The sequence below is a fragment of the Rhinolophus sinicus genome, chromosome 16, assembly GCF_057876585.1.
Source record: "Rhinolophus sinicus isolate RSI-liver-muscle chromosome 16, RSI-T2T, whole genome shotgun sequence".
NCBI classification, from domain to species: Eukaryota; Metazoa; Chordata; class Mammalia; order Chiroptera; family Rhinolophidae; genus Rhinolophus; species Rhinolophus sinicus.
This window is the reverse complement of record NC_142516.1, coordinates 165,115,233-165,136,881: the sequence shown is the minus strand read 5'-3', so window position 1 is coordinate 165,136,881 and position 21,649 is coordinate 165,115,233. Positions and strand designations below refer to the sequence as shown.

The 21,649-nt window shown below is 34.7% G+C and overlaps 1 protein-coding gene across 15 annotated transcripts in view; it reads right to left on the bottom strand.

Moving 5' to 3' along the window:
* The window catches only part of MYCBP2 (MYC binding protein 2), a 244,475-nt gene that overhangs the window by 40,291 nt on the left and 182,535 nt on the right, over positions 1-21,649 (bottom strand). For 9 of the 15 annotated variants that reach the window (XM_074329400.2, XM_074329402.2, XM_074329404.2 and 6 more), the window contains 5 exons: positions 20,563-20,742; positions 9,197-9,298; positions 3,027-4,667; positions 1,928-2,097; positions 944-1,188 (listed from right to left, as the gene is read on the bottom strand). In XM_074329400.2, coding sequence (XP_074185501.2) covers positions 944-1,188; positions 1,928-2,097; positions 3,027-4,667; positions 9,197-9,298; positions 20,563-20,742 — 2,338 coding nt within the window. The remainder of the gene's footprint in view (positions 1-943; positions 1,189-1,927; positions 2,098-3,026; positions 4,668-9,196; positions 9,299-20,562; positions 20,743-21,649) is intronic. The other 6 variants (XM_074329407.2, XM_074329413.2, XM_074329410.2 and 3 more) reach the window with 4 other exon arrangements.

Sequence of the window (21,649 nt, the reverse complement as noted above, 5' to 3'; positions counted from 1 at the left end):
TACAGGAGTATAGCATATACTATTAATAGGCTCGTCTCCATCTTCACTCATACCCTTTTATTCAGCGTCCACATTAGTAGCTGAGTGATCTTCTAACTGCAAGCCAGTTCATGCATTACCCTGCTTAAAATTCTTCCACTGTTTCCTCTACCTAAGGGATAAAATCCAACCTTAGCATGTAATTCCTTAAACGTGCAATGCTTTTTCATCCTTTATGTCTCACATACGTGATTTACTCTGTTAGGAATCGCTTTTCTCCCATTACCCGCTTGATTAATTTCTATTTATCCTTCAAGACTCTGGTAAAGCTTCAGATTCTCTGATAAACCTTTCCTAATTTCCTTGGGAATCCAGGAACACTCCATCTTTTATGTGCTACCAGTATCCTGCACATACTTCTATTATAGTACTCATCACGTAACATTTAAATACTTCATTTATATGTCTGACTTCCTATCAGAGGGCGAACACAAAGAAGTCAAGCTTTTATTATAATCATCTTGGTGTCTTCAAGGTATAGCACAAAGTCAGTAACCAGTTGGTACTCATTTAAATGCTACCAGAATGAGTAATTTAAAAAATGAAAGACTTCTATAGGAAATAGTTTCTTTCCACTTCAGCACTTCCTGCTAATAATAGGATGAAGTCAGTCTACCAAACAGTAAAAGATAGCTCAAGTCTTACTTTCTAAGACATATACTGCATTGGTAATAATACAAATTGACATAGTATTTACAGGTTTTTAAAAAAATACCTACTACCATAAAGTGTGTATGTACCCTATCCGTCATATGTTGGCCAAGGCGACTCAGAAAATGAACTCCTAGAGGTCTCTTATTGTACACAGTATGTAATGTAGCATGGGTATTCGGAGCATGCTATCAGTTAATCAACAATAGCTGTTAATCCAAAGCGACTGAGGAAAACAACCAAGTTATATTACCGAGCTAATGTCTGCAGGTAGAGACAAGGCATTTTAACAGGAAGATCCTCAGAAATGCCCTCTTTCACGCTGGGAAGCTGGGACTGGAAAGGCTTGGCAGGATGGTAACACAGAATGCTGGGTTCCGCGGCGCTGCTCAGGGACAGCAGGAAGAGCGCGTTGGCTCTGATCACCTGGTGAGCTTCCATGGTGGGCAAGGCGCGGGGAGTCTTGACCTGCATTGGCTTCCTCCTCGATTGTTTGACCTGGCCAAGAAAAATGTGGAGTGATCTTTTCCTATTTATATTCAGGTTCTAAGTTTCTTAACCTAAGCATGTTGAGTCTCTAATAAAAATTATTAAACATTGTGGAAGCATTTTAAAATAATAACAGTGATTACCAAAACCAACATTCACTTCATGCTTCTCCTGAGCTGACTGAAACTATTTTATATTGAACATAAACTATATTTCTTTCCTTTCCTTGGGCAAATTAAAAACTTAAGTCGTAAAGTCTAAATGTAACTGTTTTGGAAAAAGAGTAAATAATCTGTGTGGCTGTGCATATATTCAGCAAAAATTGTTAGTCAGGTGTGCCACTGGTGTGAATGATCTTGCCTTTCCACAAGTCCTATGACATAATTACGGTTGAAGAAAAAGAGAGAGGAGATAAAGAGTAACAAAAGGGAAGAGAAAAAAGAGGCAGCATTTCGAGAGACAGCTACGTATATGCGTAGAGTAGTAATAATGAATTAAACAGTAAAATTTGTCAATAAGGCATATATGCCACAGGTTTGCCGTCTTGTATTATCCCAAGATATAGTTTATTTCTGTAATAAAAATCGCTGGCCAAGTGCAAATATTAAATTTGTATATTATTCCTGCTATAAAGCCGATCTTTAATAGCAACTATGTGGAGTTATGTGATATAAGGTGATCATAAAAAGAGATTTTTTATAAGGTTTATCCTTATTATTAACACACAGCCAGAACAGAATAAAAATACCTTTTCCCTTGCAGCGGCCTGTTTTTCACGGAGGTATTTTTCTCTGCAGCGATCACACACCAGATACCAAGTGCTCCCTCCTATGCCACCATCACCACAGTTACCAGCCCATCCGCCACAAAAATGGCCAATGCTATTGTAACCTTGTCCACCAGCATACCGGCCACAACCTTGAAACAAGAAAATAAAGAATTAACACTTTAAGTGCCCTTAGTTGTCTGACCATTGCCACTTATACATTAATGACAGATTTACCTTCTTAAAGGAAGCAAAATCCTGAGGTAAGTATCTGACTTTTTTCTTTTCAGGTTATTAACTATATCAGAAACATAGCATACTTGACTCAAAAGTAATCAAATAAATGATGCCTAAATTCTCCACAAAGACAGATGAAAAGACATGTATGATGTGGGTACATTTAGATTTACTTAAGTATGCCAATATATTAAACAAAATACGTATAAAATGTTCTGTAAGAATCATGTATTTTAAGGAATGATATATTTTACAGAAGGTATCAGGTATAATATGTACAAAGAGAAAAAAATTAACTAAACTTGTAATAGGTGAATTTTGGAATACTAATCAATTGTTATAGAAATCCTCACATTTACCTAGAACAGTTTTCTGATGACACAGTTGATATCACTTCCATAAGAAAATGCCAAAGAAATCAGTATAATCTAATTTAATTTGCAATTTTGAGCAGGAAAACACTAAAATCAAAGGAGACCTAATGTTGGGATCTTTCCTGAGTGTATGGATATGTCATTATTTCTACTGTGGAGATGCCTTAACAGCACCCTTTGGGTAATGCATAAAACATTTAAAAAATAAACAATATTTCAGAATGTAATACATAGAAATGAAATAGTACTAAATTGCCTTGCCACCACACTAATAGAATTTCTTTACCTATTTTTCACAAAAAACCTATACTGATAGTGCACTTTAAAAATTACATTATAAGATGCTATAAATTCTGGGCAATAGCTTCCCTATATTTTAACATAATTTATAGAACAGCTCAAGTTAGAAGTTACCTAGTTCATTTTTTCTTAACAAACACTACTTACATGTATTCAATATTATCATTTACCTGGGTGAGCTTGCCTCATGTGGTACGTCACTGGGTATGGGTGTGACTCTCCACACAGCTCACAGATGGTGTCTTTCTCTGGTCCTCCTACTGCCAGCTGGGCCATCTCACCAAATAAATTACCCCTGGGCCGAACTTCTGCCTTCTCTTTTTTCTTTTTTTCTTTTTTGGTCTTCTTAGTCTCTTTTTCACACTCTTTCTTTTTAAGAACTGCACAAGAACCAGGACTTGGAAAAATCATATTCTGGGAAGCTGCTTTGATAGTAGCCAAAGAGATGTCTTCCCAAAAAGCCACTAAGTGTTGTAAAGTTAAGGGAAGAGGAGACTTAGACTTCATTGGGTGATGCATGGACATTTCAAAAGTGGCTTCAGTTTTCCCATCCTCACATTTCTCATGCAGAGGTGGTTCCTTAAGCATAGACAACACCTTATTTTTGTTGATGCTACCCATTTTAGATATATCTGGTCCATGAGGTGAAATATTAAACATATTCAGTGCAGATGATATTTCCAGTGAGTGTCTATTTTTTAATTTGGTTTCCTTTTCTTCTGTAGGCTGTTGGCTGTTTAAACTACTTCTTATAGGCGCATGTTCTTTGGAAAGTTCAGGATTAAATTTTAAGAAAGAAGAACAAGCCATTGCATCGTGTACTATGCCTTCGTGCCACAGGAAAGAGGCAAAGACAGCTCTGGCACACTCCGCCACGGAGGGAGACATGGCTTGCTTGGCTGGCTCTAAAGGTTTAGATCCGTCTCCTTTGAAGAGAAAGCTAGATTTTTCCTTTTTGGGCCTGGTGTGCCTATTAGCACATTTTCTACTTATTTTGGGGGATGCTCTCATGTCCTGTTCATCTTTCAGTGGGGCTTTTCCTATGCTGAAATGAACTTTATTTGAACCTTCATCTACACTCTTAAATTCACTGTTTTCATCACAGGTGCTATCTGTCAGACTGTTTGTTTTTAAAGTACTTGAAGTGCAGACTTCAACCACCTCACTGTGAAGGTTTTCTTGTACCACATGGGGAGAAGGCGCTCTATTTTCAGATCCCGGGGAATCTTTTGAGTCCTTTGGTACTGGTTTTGGTTTTGGGGATGTTGATCGTCCCCTTAATGGTTCTGTGAGGGGCATTTTTTTCTTGCGGAGGGTATCTGGATCAAGTGTGTACGAGTCCGATTTGGAACGCTCCCGAGGAGGATCAAGTTTTGTCTTAACAGGAGCAGTGCTTTTTTGAGGTAGATTCTTATCATGTGGTGAGGAGGAGCGGGAACTAGTACCCGATGGGCTAGACCTACTGGTTGGGAGAGTCTTTGGCTTAGGTGATGATGACCGAGAACCTGGTCCTGGGGATTCAGCTCTGAAGCTAGAAGACATCCTCCCATCAGATTTCAGCGTCTGCAAGGTGTTATGGTTGGGGGACAATGACCTACTGTGAGAATCTGACCTCAACTTTGCAGCATCAGATTTCAACATGAGGGATTCACTAGCTGATAAACCTTCGGTGCCCCTTGGCTTCTTCTGATCAGCGGGAGTCCGGCTCATACGCCCATCAGGTTTAAGCGATCTGCTGTATTTGGACGATAGGTCTGATTTTCCTGATGTACAGACCGGTCTAGAAGATGTTGAGATAGTTCCTCGGTCACCTGTATGGTCCATTTCATAGTAAAACTTGTTAATAAAATTATAACTTACTGATAATTTAGCTACTAAACACTTAAATACAAAACATAGCTAAAAAATTTATACTGCTTGTTACAGACAAAAACACTTGAAGAATAAAGGGGAAAAAAGGGAAATATTTCTCATAACATTTCTATTTCATCACTATACAACCATTTCCACCAAAAACAATTTTCATGGATGCAAAAGAGACTGAACAAATAGTACCTATGTACCAGTATAAATTATCTGTCATATCCGAACCTCACCTTTAGTACAATAATTAATTGAGAATTTGAATTCAGTGAGGGATTAAAAAGAAAAAAAACACAGCTAATTTTTTGGAATAAAAAAAATGAAAACACATATATTTTTAAATATAAAGTAGTCAGGCTAAATTTCCAGTAGAGTGATACTTGTTAGGGTAACAGTGCCGGACTTACTGAATTAGGAAACTGAATTTATATATAATTTATCGTTTTAGTACACAAATACATTAGGCTAATAAAGAGCTGCTTAGGAGACACTATTTTAATGATTGGATTAGAATAATTTATAATTAACATATGAATGCCCAAAGGTATTATTTAATTACATGCAATTCAGGCAATCTATTGTTTCTAAATAAACTCTATTCTAAAAATTTACTTATTTAGCTCATTAAACTTAGTTGGTTAGAATTCAAGCTTGTGTCCCATTGGAAAAAAGAGGATCCTCGGAATCAGTAGTACATGTCTGAATTGTGGTGGGGTGGGGTGGGGGGCTTGAAATAAAGAGTCAGGAAAATAACAGATACAAATATAAAAAGAAAAATATTCCACCTATTTTCCAGGCAAATCATTAGATACTTCTACATGGGCACTTTTTTTCTTTTTTCTTTTTTTGTATCCTGACCCTCACTCATTCAGTGTTTCTCCTTCCTACTATTAATACTTCGTACTTGCCTTTGAGGCATTACAGCCAAGTCGTCTTTGTCGCTAGTAAATGTTAAAACCTAACATTTAAACCTCTCCTCCCTAAAATAAGAACTCCTAGTCATAATGCAAGTGATATTAGTTACTTGTTAGGAGGAAAACAACCTGATTAAAGTGATTTATGTGGTACGAAAAATTGAAAATCCATAAACCTTGCTGGAAGTATTTATGTATTTTTAAAAAGGGTACCTAGTAAATTGGGAACAATCTGTTAACCGGTTACACTGCAGGTATTTCTTTCTTTTTTATTTTTGGAAAAAGGGATGTGAACAAATTTGAATGACACAGGGAAATGTTTTTTGGCTTGGGTGTGTGTGCATGCATGCAAGCGCACCATGTGTGTTTGTAGTCACGCTCCAGCTAACTACAAGTCAAGACGATATTGCCATAGAATCTGCCCTTCTAATGGAAGGTCTGCAAGGACTGGTATTTTTGTCTATTACTCTTCACTCATGTAATGCTAAAAATGGATCCTGGGATATAGTAAGTGCTCAATAAATATTTGTTGAATGAGGAAGTGAATTCCTATTTTTTAAAATATTTTTTTCTTCTGCTAGTCCCAAATCTTCAGGTTCTGCAAAAATCCACTTTTTACAATTATGGCTCCCAAGGCCACAGGGCAGAGGTGACAAGAGCCATTGTTGTGTAAGGGTCAGTTGCTTGCAAGTAAAATAATTCTGTGGTAAAATAATGAAATATGGCAAATCGCCTCTTTAGGGCGCGTTGATGAACTGAATATTTAATTGCAACATGCCATTCATCATTCTTTGGATGAATAAAAGTAACTATTAAATATAACGTTCCTCAGTTTCTTGCAATCCTTTATTATTCTATCATGAACTTCATTTATTATGTATGTGTTCTTTTTATAAAAGCACTGTAAGAAACTGGGCTAAGTTCAGGGAAAAAAATGGGTAAACAAATCACAACACACACAAAAATCCAGATACTGATGCTTTCGTGGTAGAGCAAAGATTAAAAGAAGTTACAATCTTATAAGTGCTCTCAAATTATATAAAAGTAGTTTAAGAAACTGCTGACCATATTTTGATCCATAGAGCAAATTTTATAAAAAAATATATTGAATTTGGTAGAATTAAACATCAACTTAGTCCTTGCCACTAATTTTGAGGGTGTGATGTTTAGAGTATTAATTTTTTTTTTACTAATCTGACAGCCTTCATCATCACATTTATTTTGGAAGCTGAACCACATATAATGGTGAATCTAGACAAATAGGTAGTAAACCTTTTATATCCTGCACCTGTCTCTCTAAAAGATCGATTTGTACATCGAAGGAGGTTTGCTTTCTAAATTAATGGTGTGCAAATCCTCACAAAGGAAATCTCCTCTGTGACTGGTTGAACAATGGAATCTTTCAAATAGCAGGAACACGCTTGTCATGTTATTGCAAAAGTGTTAAACAGAGAGGGTTAGAGAGGGTAGGCATCTGTATACCTTATCTCTCTACCTCTAGTAGTGGTGAATCTTTTCTTAAGATCTCTAAATAGTGATAGTTGAGTACTGTTGTGTGATAGTGGTGAACTGTTGGAGTCCAAGTGCATAAAAAATGTGCAATTATTTCTTCCTGAGATTTGTCAAATTATAATTAAATCCTTTTGAAAAATTTACTTTTCCAAAATATATCTCATATATTTTTTTAAAAAAGAATATGTCAAGTGAAGTGTGGTAAATCTATATGCACTAATGTTTATCTCCTTTATTTGGGTTTCAAAAGTTTTGAAGCATATAGTGTTACTAATTGTCACGTTGTGGCTGCTTGAAATACCAATAAACAAATCATTAAAAATCTTTAGATCATACATACTTTCACTTCATCACTTGAGTTTAATGATTGTTTATCATATATAAGTTTAATTAAAATAGGCAAAATATTTTCTAACCTCAAAGGAATTCTGAAAAAAAATACATGACAGAATAGAAATTTAGTACATTCAAACAAATTAGTAAACATGTTAAATGTTAAGTATTCATTCATTACTGACCTACATCATTGCTTTCATGCCAAAATTGTAAATCATCACGTTATATGATACCACACTATAATACAGCAGAATGTAGTACTATACTGTGATATGATATGCAATAATATATAGTATATATCAGGTTATATAACACTATGTACTATAGAGATCAAGTTCTATAAAAGTATTTATTATACGATAATACTTATGGCATCATTGTCAATTGTACAAACAAATGTAAAACTGTTACCCATTTCTAAGAAAAAAGAAAACTAATAATTACTTGAGGGCAGCCCGGAGGCTCAGGCAGTTGGAGCGCCGTGCTCCTAACGCCGAAGGCCACCGGTTTGATTCCCACATGGGCCAGTGAGCTGCACCCTCTACAGCTAAGACTGTGAACAACTGCTCTCCCTGGATCTGGGCTGCTGTGAACAGCCGGAGGGCGGTGTGAACTGCTGTGAGCTGCCATGGGGCTGCTGTGTGCTGACGTGTGCTACTGTGAGCAGCTGGTGTGTGGCCCGCAGCCGGCAAGAACGGCTGTGAGCAGCCGACCAACAACCGGTGACTGACTGCCTCAGCTGGGGGGAGCGCAAGGCTCATAATACCAGCATGGGCCAGGGAGCTGTGTCCTACACATCTAGACTGAGAAACAACGGCTTAAAAACTGGGGGGGATGAGAAGGGGGGGTGGGGGCAAAAAAAAAATTACTTGATAAACTTATGCAATATATTAGCCACTGCTGCAAAATTTGATAAAATTTTCTTAAAATACAGGATTTTAAAAGTTTACATATTAATTTAAGATGAAAATGTGAGTAGGTATAGATAGTATTTTAAAAGAATAAAAGCATATTTTAAAATTGAAATTTTATCAGTTGTCAATACAGTTTAAACATTACTAAGTTTAAAAATTTAAAACTAAGTAACTAGTACTACAAAGAAGACTCATGCCAGACAGGTAAGTAGGTCAGTGTAGGGTGTGTGTGTGTGTGTGTGTGTGTGTGTGTGTGTGTGTGTGTATTTATGCACCCTGATAATGAAGTTAAACTAAAAAACTTTAACTAATTATCAAAGTGTTTCTTATAAAAAAATCTAAAATAGAAAAATGATTCTTACATTGTATAACAGAAAAATGAGTTTAAGACTAACCAGTTACATAAGATTATTATATTTTTATAGATCACAATGTGCTTCATGACTTAGATATATACCATCTTGTTCTGATAATAAAGATTTTACAGCTCTCCAAATCAGGCATTTCTGTCTATATACTACCTATTTTACCTTTTAAGATATCATATAGGTTTGAAATTAAATAGGAGTAATATATAACCTATAGCTATAGTAAACATGCATTATCAATTAGGGTAATGAATACTATAATACTGACGATATATCACAAATAACCCCAAAACATCAAAATTGAAATAAAATGATAAACTTGAATCTTAAAAAATGGAATGGGATGAAAATGAGTGAGGTGAACTAAAATTTCCTTATTGAAACCGCCTATGTTCATTAAGAATGGCCCATCCATGAATGCACACATACCCACCCTTTGTTTTGTGAGACAGAGATGAGAGAGCAGAGGCAGGCCCAGCTACACCATAATTTTTGTAAATGCGCTCACGAGAAGCAAGGTTGCGAGATGGAGATTCTATAGTGGAAAACATTGGCAAAGAAGCAGCACAGATTCAATGGAAAAAAAAAATTGGCAGAGAATGCAAGCAGAAACAAAGCATTTCAAATGGTTATGTGTGAATATTAACTATTATTAAAAAGTTTATATTCCACTAAATTTATCAACAAGTTTATATTTCTCGAAAATTAAAACTGAAACAATAGTCAAATTAAATTTATTTAGATTAATAATGATAGCTACAAATATGTTAACTTAAAAGTTAGATAAGGCTCATCGTTCTGATAAATCAAATTTGAGCATTTCTTTTTAGACTAATACTTCTTTAAGTCGGTTTTTTTCAATTTGGTCCTCATTTCCATATAAATAGAAGTTTGTAAGTAAAACTGTTTTGGTAAATAATGAGAGATAAATGTTACTTACAGTTTGACCTACTGTCACCTGGTTTTTCGTATGGGCACATGACTATGATTTTTCCATTATGTAACTCAGAATTCGGACCCAAGTTGACATTTATGGTTGACTACTTTTCTGAGTGCATCTTCAGTGAACAATGCTAGTACTAATCCCAATATTTAGTGTTTTTCTGTATATGTTATTACTGAGACACCACATTTTGTTTATAAGTTTCATAACACAAAGCAAAGAAAATGGACAAGTCACTGAAAATGTTAGACACATTCATGATTTACCATGCAGAAAATGAAGTACTTAACATTAAATAATTTATCTTTTTAAAAAGGATTAATAGAACCCTTAAGGTTAATAGCAGTATGCTAAAAAAAATCCCACCTTATCTAAGTGAAAAAAAAATCCAATTTATTTAAAATTTTACTTCATGGCAATTAAAATAAATGTAATCAATTGAGGTGAAATAAAGTCAGGTAATGAGACAACGTAATACTACTTAAATAAAAAATTGGATACAACATATACTTTTCCCAAAACAGAAAAGTAATAGTTGACTGATTCATTACTATGACCAAGATTAAAGGTGAACTACTCATAAACCAAAAAGTCATTCCATTCAAGGTACTGAGTACGTATCGTGTTTCAGATAGTGCTCTAGGCATTGAGAATAAAATGATGAGCAGAAATAAAGTTCCTGCTCTAATGGAGCTTATCTTCAGGTGAAAAAAGAAATGAACAAGTAAGTATACGCGTATACTTGATCAAGTGGTGATAGACTTGGGAGTCATAAGCTTGTAGATGTTGGGCAATATTCTATGCCTGAATAAGACTACTTAGAGATGAGGTCTAGAAGAACCCAAAGTTCTGGGACATTCCAAGGAATACAGAACAGAGGAGGATGTAGAAAAGAGAATGAAAATGAACAGCTGATAAGGTAGGAAATATACAGCAGGCAAAGGAAGATGGTGTTTCAAGGAGGAAAGAGAGGTCAACTCTGTCAAACACTGCTGATAGATCAAGTAAAATGAGACCTTAGAATGGACAACTGAACTTAGCAAAACAAGTAAAGAGTGACTAGAGCAATTTCTGCGGATAAGGGCAACTGCAAGAACATCTTGAAGCGGGTTCAAGAGAAAATGATGGGAGTGGGTGGAGAAACGTGACATACATGCCATCAAATCATCTTTATCTAAGTTAAAAAATGTTCCATTTTTAATATTTTTGAGCATCCTTCTTTTTGAAGTCGATAAAACTCAAAAAGTACCAGTTACTACAAAATAAATTCATATGCTTTCTAAATCTCATATAACACATAGTCTGCAACTCTTATTGAAAATATCAGTTAGGAGGGCGACAGCTTTTGATTGGAAGAGTTAATTCAAGGGGAATTCAAAATGCCAATGTAAGGAGATAGTTGGGCTTAGTCGCTAAAATCTGTGAAGACTGGGGTTGGCAGGAGGAAACAGGAGCAGGAAATCAGAATACTATCTTAATTGGAAGGACCCAAAAACATAAATGTGATAAACTACAAGGATACTTGTAGAATAAGATGTTAAGAGGTTTAAGGACAAACTCCTAGAAAAGGCTTTGAAGCCAAAACAGCCTTGAAGTCTTTTTCAAAATGTCACAAAACCTAGAGAGATTGAATTCCTAGGCATAATTTGTAGTGAATAAGAAAAATCTTTTAAAAGTCTAAAGAGGTTATAGTTAAATGCCTAAAGAAATTAAGTTATGACTGCAGACAACTTGTGCTATGCATTTAATTTTTACAAAATTTGCTCTTTATGTTTAAATATACCTTGATATAGTTAATTTTTTAAAAGATTTGTATTTTCAATTTTAAAAAGAGAAGCAATCCTTAAGAGACACACTGCAAGGCAGGCAATATTATTGCATCAGATATATCCAGAATCCTAGTAAATGTATCAGGAGAAACGTGGAATTGCATGAATGCTAAAGGAGCTTATGACATGGAATAAAAACTGAAAATTATTTACATAAATGTTAGTATATTAAATGAATCATAAAAGAATGAAAGTTAGAACAAAATTTCCAACTTAAGGACAAAATAGAAATAAGCTTTTCACTGGGATATAACATCAATCCACATGATATGAATGTAGAAAGGAAGGTACATGAAAACATGTAAGATAGATAACCCCCAAAATATGATGTGTCTCTAAATGACTTCGAGACGTAACTGTACTTACATAAAACTTGCTTGTAATATTACTGAATATATACCGGGGTTGTAAAAAATACGTATACACATGACTTATATTCATCTTTTGTTACTGGTATATATTGAGTATTACAATTTTAATACAGTTTTTCCTTTTTAAAAATGTGTATACATTTTTTTGGCACCCTCTGTAGTAAACCCCTAGTAAATATGGTTAAGGGATATAACATTAGAGATTAGCATATAATTTCAGAGTTTGTGATGGCCAAGAGAGGAAAATTTGGAGCAAAATTTGATGTGTATATATGCTAGGCCCTGGAAAAAATCACTTCAAAAACTTCCAAGAAAAGATTCAGCATTGCTCCTTGAGCAACAATTTGAGGCACATGAGGGCTGGGGATACTCTCAGCAATAAAAAACCCGGTGCTCCACAAACTGTTTATTAGTTGCAAGGGAAAAAATAGTATCTATTTGTCATAGAAATTAGACTTTTTATCAGGTGATTAACACTAACCATAACCATGTGCTGCCTTCAGGAGGATACGCTTATGAAGTACAAGGACAGCTAAAACTCAGTCTCGTCTGAGTCAGATTTGCCAGTTAATTACATAACTTTGGGCAAGTCACTGAGAATTCCCTTATCTCCAAAATGAGAGCTGGATGACTTCTGAGGTCCCCTGAACACCAGAAATTAATTATACCATCCTGTGACATATTTCTCAAAAAAACTGAAGGGACTGGAGAGAAGAAAGACAATACCTAATGGTAAGAGATAAAAAGCCTGATTTAAAAGATAAACGTTTAGTTGATTATGGTGATGGTATCAGGTGTATGCATATGTTCAAACTTATCAAATGTACACAATTATACCTCAGTAAAGCTGTTAAAAAACATTTAGTTTTAGTTTTACTAAGCCTATGGTGTAAGTTTTAGAGAAAAGTGGCAGACCTAACACAAAAATATAATTGAAATACTTTAAAAAATGCTTTCTAAATTTGCAAAAATCATGAAAATACTTTGATTCATTTTTACTAAAAATATATATATATATATACGAATAATTTAATGGTGTACTTTCAACTTGTCAGTCAACAATGCCATCTTTAATTATGAAAATGCTAAACGTTTCCCATATTCAAATTATATTATAGTTTACTAGAGCTAAGTTACTCATCTGAACTCATTTCTCCTTAAAACCTGCTTTTTATTTTGTTTATTGGTATCGGGTAAGGATTTTCTTTCAAAATAAAGCCAAAAAACTAGACATCATTCTGGACTTGTTCCCACAGTGATTAGCATGTCCTGTGCATTTTACTGCCTAAATATTTCTAAACTTGTTCCTTCTTTGCTGTCCCACTGTAATTTACCTTAGTTTAAGCCATACTAAGCTTTTCTCTGGACTCCCTGACTCTAACATTCTCCCTTTCTCTAGGGCCTTTTAAATAATATTTTCAGTTATCTTTTACAAGTGTAAAACAGGTATCACTCCTTTTTTAAAATTCTGCAGAACTATACCTTTCACCGGCTCCCTTCATTTTATTCACTGTACTTACAGCACAAAGTCTAAACTACAGAGACCCTTCATGATCTCTGCCACTAGGGTACTAACACTCTAAGTTACAAATGTGTGAAGCTTCTCAACTGAATCATGTTGTCTAACGTGATCAAGTGAGTTAATTCATATGAAGTGGTTAAAATGGTGCCTGTTATATTGTAAATGTTTGGTATATGTTAGCTATTACTATTTCATATCTTCTCCCCTTTCTTCAAATTACCAACACACTCTTTACATAATATGCTAATTCTGGGCTGTTGAGGACTTCCGATTTTACTGAGAAAAAACAAACAAAAGGAGAACATTCTCAAGCGCCTGACAACTATACCTCTTCTTTCTCTCCTGTTATGATGGATAAACTATTTGTGCTCCAACGTAGCCAACCTTTCCACTTTGCACTAGATCTCATCCCCTCTCCTATGCAAGAGTATTGTTCCACCAGTTCTCCTCTGTCTCCTGCATCAGCAATTTTTCTCTCTATTGGATCATTCTCCTTAGAAAACATCCTTGATGTTACCTTTTTTCCCAATAAAAAACAAACAAAGCAAAAACATCTCTAAATCCCACATTCTCTGTCCTAGCTTCATTTTGTTTTTTCTTTCCCTTTAAAGTACCTCTTGACAGATTTATTTATACTCATTGTCTCCAATCTCTTCCCCCTTTTCTCTTGAACCCACTAAATTAAGCTTTGGTAGCTCACTCTACCAAAGCTGCTCTTATCAAGATCATCACTGACTGTCACATTGCTAAACCCAAGTCCATTCTCAATCCTAACTTGACTTGACACACCAGTAACATCTGATACAAAAGTTTCCTTGAAATATTTTCTTCACTTGGCATCCAGAAACACCACACTCACTTGGTTTTCCTATCTCTTTGTCCATTTCTTGGTGTCTTTTGCCGAATTCTCCTACTACCCACCTCTAAACACTGGAGAGGGTTCAGTCTTTAGGCCTCTTCTCTTTTCTACCTATATCTATTTTCCTGCTGCTTTAATCCACCCTTATGGCTTTATATATCACCCAGATATAACAACTCTCAAGTTATTCTGCTATAATCCAAAGGAGTCACAATTTACAGGACATTTCCTGAATTCCAGGATCATATATCGATCTCAATTCGGTATCTGCCCCGAATTTAATAGGAATCTCAAACTTAACATATCTGGGATAGATTATTTGCAAACATGGATACAACTATCCCCACCCCTGTACCTACGCCCCTTCACAGCAATTCTATAATAATCAGGAAGTGAAGTGTATCCTTGAATACAGACTCTCCTAGTGTCTTGCTCTGACGAACAGATTGTAGCAGATGTAATGCTGTTAATTTCAGCCTAAGGCACAAAAGATTGTGCATGCTCTTGCTTTCTTAGAATCCAGCAATGTCCAAGCAAATAAACTCAGATTAGCCTAAGAGACACTTGGCTCAAGCACCCTTCTCATATCAACCAATGCCCAGCCAACCTCCCAAGGCAAAACTGCTTAGCTGACATACAGATGCATGAAGGAAACCAACCAAGACCAAAAGAACTACCTAGCTGAACTCAGTCTACTCTGCCAACTCACAGAATTGTGAGCTAGACGGTGTTCATTTTAAGTCATAGATTCTGGCGTGGCTTGTTATGCAACAGCAGGTTACCAATATAATGTCCAAAATGTAGCCTTTGTTATTGCTCACCAAACCTAGTTCTCCAGGAGTGCCATAGTAAATGGAAATTACATTCTTCCAAATGCCTAGGAAAAAAACTTAGATCCACCCTTTACTCATTGCTTATTCCATCTGTAAGCAAATCCTGTTGATTCCCTGTCAAATTATATCTAGTATTGCACAATTTACTACCATCTTTGGCTACTACTCTGGTAAAGCCACCATCATTTCTCACCTGGATTACTGCAACAGCCTCCCACACTGAACTATTTGCATGACCAGTGCTTAGAATAGTGCCTGACACTTAGGTGGTGCCCCATAAACATTTGTTGCTTCAGCGGATCTCTATAACTAGATCACGTTATTCTCATAGTGGGAATGCTCCTGCACTGCCCTCCCCTGCCCCTTCATTGCCTGATAAATTCCTACGAGTCCTTCAACACTCGAATCAGGGGATACCTCTTTTAAAAAGGCCTTCTCTACCCTTTCCTAGCTGAGCCCGGAGCTTTTTCTCCTATGTTTCTCATGCGTTCTGTGAACGTTGCTCCTGCAGTACTTAAGACATGCTTGGGGCTGCCTTGTACAATATTTCAAAATGAAGGGTGGACAGAATAGTAGCCAATAAGGAGGGAGAGCTACAAAGCCAAATCTAGTCAGGAGAAATCAAACAGATGCATGAAGAGATACTCTCTCACAACGGCAGCATTATCTTTGGTTTGAATTCCTAGGATGAAGTGAAGGGTTGATGGAAAAATTGTTGATGAAGAGGCAAAGGAACATGGGTCACAACTTTCATACCACAGAGAATATGGTGACCCTGAGTGACGATACATTCTGGCCTATGACTAAAGTGATAGGGATTTGTAAGGATGCTAAAGATGTTAGAGCCAAAACTAAAATAAGTATGTTGGCTGTTGTGATAGATGCTATAGGTTCAAGTGTAAAAAATTTAATTGAACTTGAATACTTGAACAAGCTGATCTTGATTTTATAAAATCTTTGTTGAAAATCATCATACACTTTTTCTTTACAAAAATTATAAAAAGGAAAAGGATCTCGGAAATCAGCTTAGTGTCACAAAACTAGTTGGGGAGAACAGAAACTGAAAAAGACAGGTCTCCTTCTTCCCTGTCACATCTCATAGCAGGCAAGGATCAAAACGAACAGATTCTGTGGTATGACTCCAGTCCAGGATAGATATGATCTCTAAGTCTTAGAAACAAACCTGGTTTTTATAATAACATCCATACTAACTTCTGAATATATTGTTACTATATGAAGACTTGATCTCAAAACAAATAATGAAATTATGCTGTGAGAAATAGCTAAGAAACCTCACTTGTCCCTTTTGAAATTCCTTCCTGCAACTCTTTCCACAGAGAACAGACTCTTCTCTCTGAAACTGATTTCTTTCAGTCTTCCCTGGAGCATGAGAGAGAAATATCTGCGTCAAAAGTCAACAATGGTATCAGTACCCCATTTATTGGGCACACCATTCTATGGATGGGGTAAAAAGGGCTCAGATGTGTCAAGTAACTAATACCATCTTACTATGTATGTTTCGGGGCTACAAAAATACTTTAGTATCAAAAAGTATAAAACAAAAATACTAAAACAAGGAAGTGGCTGGAAGAGAAATTTGAACTTAAAGTTTTTATATCACTACATCTCTATATTCTAAGTAAACTCAGTGTTTTAATATATATACGTAAGCATTCTGAAATGTAAAGATGCATGCAGATACTCAAGTGGCGTCTTTTGTCACATTTAGCAAATTTTTTGTTTCATTTAAGAATGTGATATAACAGGTATAACAGAATACTCTTGTTGCAAGGTAACCTAGAGCTCTCATATCTGGGCTTGAAAGTATGATATATTTTGACATATATTATGTTACATGTTTAAAATCTCTTGAAGAAGAATAAACTTTCTTAATGCTTTAACATTTTTCTACCAAAAAAGGTCAACTATATAGCCTCTTGGATAGTAGGCAGAAAATGCTTATGATAAGGACAGTCATTTGAAATACCATTTTTTCGCTGGAGGACGTTGCTCAGAAATTCAATACATTAGAGGTCATATATCATTACCTTATAGCTGGTTTGTTACTACTGAAATATTCTTTTTCTTCTTTGATGATGTACTCTGAGTAAATACTGGAATGTACATCATAACAAGAAACACATACTCTTCAATTCATGGTTTACACTAAATAAGTGATAATCTTAGGTATCTATAGTCAACAAATACTCCTGGAAAGTCTATGACGTGTAAGACACTGTCAGGGGCTATGAGACAAAAAATGATACTTTCAAAAGGAATGAAGAAAGACAATAAAAATAAGGAATGCAATATTCTTAAAAGAAAACAGGCACAAATACCATTCTCTGTCTCAATCCACTAGACTCTTACTGCCCAACAGCTTACCAAGTCTAAAAACTACAGATATAATTTTGAAATGAAAAAGTAAATTATAGAACATTAAGAAAAAGTCTATATACACACTTCTCTCTCTCTCTCCTGCCTGTGTACATATGTATGGTAAGACAAGGAAAACTTGTAACTTTTCTTTCTGTATTCTATTTCACTAGAACAGCAGGTGAAATAATTTGTTTGTATATATAGGTATGTGTGCATTTATAATAAAATAATTTTGCTAATTAAAAAATACCAAATTAATTTAATGTGCCAGATCATTTCAAATTCCAGAGATTAGTGAAAAAAACTATGCTTCAGGAAAAAACAAAACAAAACAAAACTCTTAAGAATTACTCATGATAATGCTAGAAATGCTAGCTAAAAGTTGACATGACGGCCAGGTTATGTGTGTTTCTGTGGAGCTCGTCTACTTAGCTGGGAACTTGTGATATGACATTCAGGAAATCTTTTTTCTTTCAAACTAAGCTATATTCTTAAAATTAAACTATAAAGGAAAAAATAACCAATCCAAATAAAGCTAATACTCTTAGGTGCTAGAACAAAATATAAGCAGAACATTAAAAAAATTATACACATATATATATATATATATATGAACAGATTTTGCATTATTTATCAGTAAGCAAAGCTGAATATTTAAAAACAAGGCCTTTGCAGTCAGTGGAATCAGCCTCATGTTCGGGTTATACCATCTTACTATGTATGTTTCGGGGCTAAATCATTTATCTTCCCTAAGCCTGTTTCCTTACTTGCAAAATGAAAACATTATCTCAAATGAGGATATATTAAAGTGCTTAAGGTACAGTGTTTAGTGCATAGCGGTGACGAGCAGTATAAGCATAAATTTACAACTATGGTCTTCTGTACATAATGTTTTTAGTATCACAAAAGTATAAAACAAAAATAAATCTAATTTTAGTAATTAGTAAAGGAAGTTTAGTATGCATAATTCATCTTTTAAAGCAAGATGAAATGCTGGTGGGGTAGATGGCAGTGAAGTTCAGGAAGGGATAACTCACTCAGGTAGTCAACAATAAGCACTCTGCCAGATTTAATTTTCCTAATAAGATATGATTAATATAATTGTAATTTATTTCCAAAATATTAAACCTACTTTTAGATTACATAGCTTTTTTAGTTAAGCTAAAGATTAAGACTTATGGTTTCCGAAATTTGGAAGTCAAACTTCAGTGATACTCTGCTGGTGATTAGAGGTTTGTAGAAAGATCGAAGGAATTCCCATTGCTGCAGTACAGTCAAGTAATGATTCAGAAAATTGGTAATTGAGACATTTCTAGGCCATGATTTCAAATTTGCTCCAAGATGGTGATAAAAGAAGTGGTGGTACTGATAATATTTAGACACAACACACATAAAATTATACTGAAACAATGTCAGTTGGAAACCTATTATCCCTTCAAGGAGACAAATCTAATTTATTATGGTTTTTATATTTTGTTTCAAATTATTCCATTAAATAATTTGGTAAAATAGAAACAGTACTTATACTTGTTTTTAAGACTTGTAATGAACCTTTAGGTAAAACAAAAAGGTGCTTTTTCCTTAGTTTTCTCGTCTGCTGCTAGTATGACATTATTAATTTATGTTTAAAAATTTTATATGTAATATGAATTTTCTGCCTAATTATATTTTTTTCCATTTTTGTTTTCTCCTTGTCCTTAGCTTTAGAACGTCCTGCAACCTGTGTACATCTAAGTGTAAAAAGTCTGGAGCTCCATAAAATCAGTAAACTAAGCCTTCAGTTCTCTTTCATTCTTCTGTAATTCTTATCAAGAAGGAAGAAACTATTTCACACACACATGCCACTATTATGTTTCCTTGAAATTCTTCTTTTAAGAGACATTAAAGTGAATATCATATATGAATAGAGATGATGATTAGCTAAAAATTGATACTACTTACATTTCCAATCTAATTAATTTCATTAGTTGAATTTGCCTAATGTATAATACAAATCTAGAAAAATTTACACTCTTGTGCACTCTTTACCCAAGGTCGAGAATTGTATCATAGTGAATAACATCATTTGCTAACTACACACTACTCTGCTTCCTAATAAAAACAAAATGATGGACAGTCTCTGAAGTAATACTAATAACAGTTACCAATTTTGTAGAAAAAAATAACTTGGACTTCCATGTGAATGTACTTTGCTGAAGAAAACAAGTCATGCATTGGAATCCAAACAAAGGGTGTGTAAGCTGAGACTTGCATGAACTCTCTCATTCAATGAGCATGTTTATGTGTTGCACAGACAACATGTGAATTGAAGGCTAAGAATGTTGTCATATTGCAAGGAGTTTTGAGAAGTTGAAGTGGGAGCCTCAGCACGTTATTCAGAAAAAAGAATACTCAGTTAAGTGTAATTTATTTGGTTGATTTTCCATATCAGTGTGAATTACTATCATGGATGAAGGGCTAGAGCAATCCTAGGAGGCAGAACTGGGATCAAATGATCAATTTGGCGTGAAGTATAAGAACAACAAAACAATAAAAAGCAAGAGAAGAAACGACAATTTGAGAAAATCTGGACACCTAAGTTACTATACATCTTATGGATACAAAATTCATTTAAAAGAAGCAAATAAACCTGCCCAGCACAGTTTCTCCTCTACCTACTGGTGTAGTGAAATAGGTTTATTCTCTTGGGGCATCTCAAAGTAACAAAAATCCAACGTAAAACATTGGAAGTTATCCCTACAACTGATGCTTAGCATAGTTGTGCATATTATAAAAGAGAATTTTAAATCAAATGGTTTTTTATAGTATATATTTGCTAATACAGGAATTAGACTAGTCATATTTTAATAAGTACTCTTAAAAAAGTGTGATTAAAAACAAATGTCTTAGCTGCAGAATGTCTTAGCTCAGAATAGCTTAAATGCTTCAAAAAGATGGGAAGGGATAACATCCTCATTAAATAAAACCAATCTGGTGAGTTGATAAATAATTAGTAACTGATACACAACTCAGAACAAAGCTTCAGAAATGGCTTGATGAGGCAGGTAAGACTGACAGACTTACTCTGAAGCTGAGGCTGCTGGAAGGAAAGGGGCTGTCCGAACACAAATGGGCTGTGGACTAGGGAAGTGGGAGGTTTTGCAGCTTGATCAAAGATGGAAGGAGCTGGGAGATTGGGCCGTGACTGAATTGAATTCAATATGGCACTCAGTTGGTCACCTGCAGTGGGCAAAACAGTCAAAACTACAACTTGTTATTAATTAACATCCAAAATGGCAAAGTAAATGGTGCTTTACGACATTCAGATAAAGTTAAACAACTAAATAAAACTATGCCAATTCAGAAATGCGTGGAAGTTGGTGATCGTTATCCTCAAATTAGGGACCAAATGTTTCATATTGTTTTAATGGAAGCATCCCACCAGATCTTATATGACAGCCCAAATCCATGTGAATTCATTTACAACATCTAGTAGCAGCGTGGGAGAACAGAGGCTATGAAGAATCTATGAATTGTTGATTCAATATCATACACGTATAAATAAGATCTAAGTAAATGATGTCTTGTACATAGTACCTGACCATGACTAGTATCACCCTGCCTCATATGCAATACACTTCATGCAGAAAATTAGCAAATATGAGTGGTTTTTTTAAATGTAGGATTCAAGGGAGGCAAAATATATGTTATTAATTTAGTAACATATATACATTGCAGTTATAATTTTTTTCTTTCTAAAGTTGTTACTGCAAAAGAAATTATACATTTTTAAAAGCATGAACTCTTTTGCTTGAATGTGCAAGTCTATAAGACATATATATATAAAAATGAATATGAGCTCCCTAATTTAAATAGTATCTCAAATATGAATTCTGACACTTTTCCTTAAAATTAAATCAAAAGATATTAACAGAAAAATATTTTTAACACTATGAAATAATATAATTGAATGGATCATCACTCCTCATTTATTTGTGTGTGTATATATATATATGTATATATATATATGCATATACATATATATATATATATATATATATATATATATGTGTATGCATATATATATATTAAATAGTTTAAATGATGCTAAAGAAGAGGGGAAAAAAAACGTATCCAGACATATGCAGAAACTGGAAAACAGTACCTTTCC